This window comes from Aplysia californica, unplaced genomic scaffold (assembly GCF_000002075.1).
Source record: "Aplysia californica isolate F4 #8 unplaced genomic scaffold, AplCal3.0 scaffold01549, whole genome shotgun sequence".
In the NCBI taxonomy this organism is placed as follows: Eukaryota; Metazoa; Mollusca; class Gastropoda; order Aplysiida; family Aplysiidae; genus Aplysia; species Aplysia californica.
In genome coordinates, this window is record NW_004798819.1 from 13,835 (window position 1) to 16,071 (window position 2,237).

Genomic DNA, 2,237 nt, shown 5'->3' on the forward strand with positions numbered 1-2,237 from the left:
GGGTCTGTCACAACGCGATGTGACAATTTGATGTTTTATGACTGGAGCGAAAGACTGGGTCAGTCACTACGCGATGTGACAATTTGATGTTTTAAGACTGGGTTGAGAGACTAGGTCAGTCACAACGCGATGTGACAATTTGATGTTTTATGACTGGGTCGAGAGACTGGGTCTGTCACAACGCAATGTGACAATTTGATGTTTTATGACTGGGTCGAGAGACTAGGTCAGTCACAACGCGATGTGACAATTTGATGTTTTATGACTGGAGCGAGAGACTGGGTCAGTCACAACGCAATGTGACAATTTGATGTTTTATGACTGGAGCGAGAGACTGGGTCAGTCACAACGCGATGTGACAATTTGATGTTTTATGACTGGGTTAAGAGACTGGGTCTGTCACAACGCGATGTGACAATTTGATGTTTTATGAATGTGTCGAGAGACTGGGTCAGTCACAACGCGATGTGACAATTTGATGTTTTATGACTGGGTTAAGAGACTGGGTCTGTCACAACGCGATGTGACAATTTGATGTTTTATGAATGTGTCGAGAGACTGGGTCAGTCACAACGCAATGTGACAATTTGATGTTTTATGACTGGAGCGAGAGACTGGGTCAGTCACAACGCGATGTGACAATTTGATGTTTTATGACTGGGTTAAGAGACTGGGTCTGTCACAACGCGATGTGACAATTTGATGTTTTATGAATGTGTCGAGAGACTGGGTCAGTCACAACGCAATGTGACAATTTGATGTTTTATGACTGGAGCGAGAGACTGGGTCAGTCACTACGCGATGTGACAATTTGATGTTTTATGACTGGGTTAAGAGACTGGGTCTGTCACAACGCGATGTGACAATTTGATGTTTTATGAATGTGTCGAGAGACTGGGTCAGTCACAACGCAATGTGACAATTTGATGTTTTATGACTGGGTCAAGAGACTGGGTCTGTCACAACGCAATGTGACAATTTGATGTTTTATGAATGTGTCGAGAGACTAGGTCAGTCACAACGCGATGTGACAGTTTGATGTTTTATGACTGGAGCGAGAGACTGGGTCAGTCACAACGCGATGTGACAATTTGATGTTTTATGACTGGAGCGAGAGACTGGGTCAGAGGTGGAAAGCTGTAAATCGTGGAGGTGATAAGGGGATGAGCAATGAGCAATGACATCTACCTAGCTCTTGAGAGTCGGGATTAGAGGAGAGAACGTGGCATGCTTCATCAAATTAAGAAGAGACCATTGTCATGATTGTGACTGGTCATCAAGGTTAGCCATTCTATATTGCCAAAAGTTGAAGAATCACCAAATGGTCAAGTAAGGGGAGGTTATTTGACCTATTGTGAGCCTGACTGGGAGTCACATGGCTTCTTCCCTCTGATGATTTGGGTAAGATTCAGTTCCTGTTGCATTTCTTTTCCCAAGCCTGGGGGATCCTAGCGGTGTAGAATAGCGTAACTGATTCCACTGGTACAGTTGTCTACCTCTGGTTTGTTTACCTCCTTTACTGTAATGTTCGATTGTGGTTGAGCTTGGTTTGGAACATCGTGGCAGGGATGTCGTGCTGTGGAAATGGGCAGGAACTACGCAGTATTTTAAAATGAAATTCTTATTTTTCAGCCTCAAGTAATAACATACTAGTTTGCATCCAGATTTGTTCATCTTTGCAGCTTTTCAACCAGGGAGATGAAGGACGTGGCAGTGTGTACCCGAGGCATAATGTAGAGAGGCTGTCAGTCACCAACAAACAGTGAGAGAGCCGTGCATACCAGCGGACGGACGGAGGTAACGGAGAGTCCAGGATGCCGTTCAGGGAAGTGATGTACAGCTACTTCCTGTCGCTGTACCAGTACGTGCGCACGGCCTGGCCCGTCAGCATCATCTACGGCCCCAGCCACGTGGCCCCGTCTGAGGAGACGAGGGAGAAAATTGGCCGGCTCATCGCTCTTATCAAAGGCTCAGAGGTGGGTGCCCCCTACTGTTCTCAGCTAGTAAGATATCATTGGTATATATATAAAATCAATATATATATCTCATCAATTTCAAGGATTAAAATTTCTCATTGATTTTATTGTATTCTATCAGCGAGGACTTTCATCATTTTTCCACTGAAAGCAAAGTTACCCGAGTTAATTCTGAAAATAAGGGAAGAATGGAAATCTCCATTTTTCTCATGTCTACACTTAAACATAGTTTCAGAGTGATAAGGCATTTTGAACCCCCCC

General features: G+C 44.3%; 1 protein-coding gene across 1 annotated transcript in view; it reads left to right on the forward strand.

The window, feature by feature from the left end:
• The window catches only part of LOC101848718 (ankyrin-3), a gene marked incomplete in the record, with an annotated part of 25,443 nt that overhangs the window by 7,727 nt on the left and 15,479 nt on the right, over positions 1 to 2,237 (forward strand). The window contains 1 exon segment of the mRNA XM_013090815.2: positions 1,683 to 1,976. Within this exon segment, the coding sequence (XP_012946269.1) occupies positions 1,815 to 1,976 (162 nt within the window).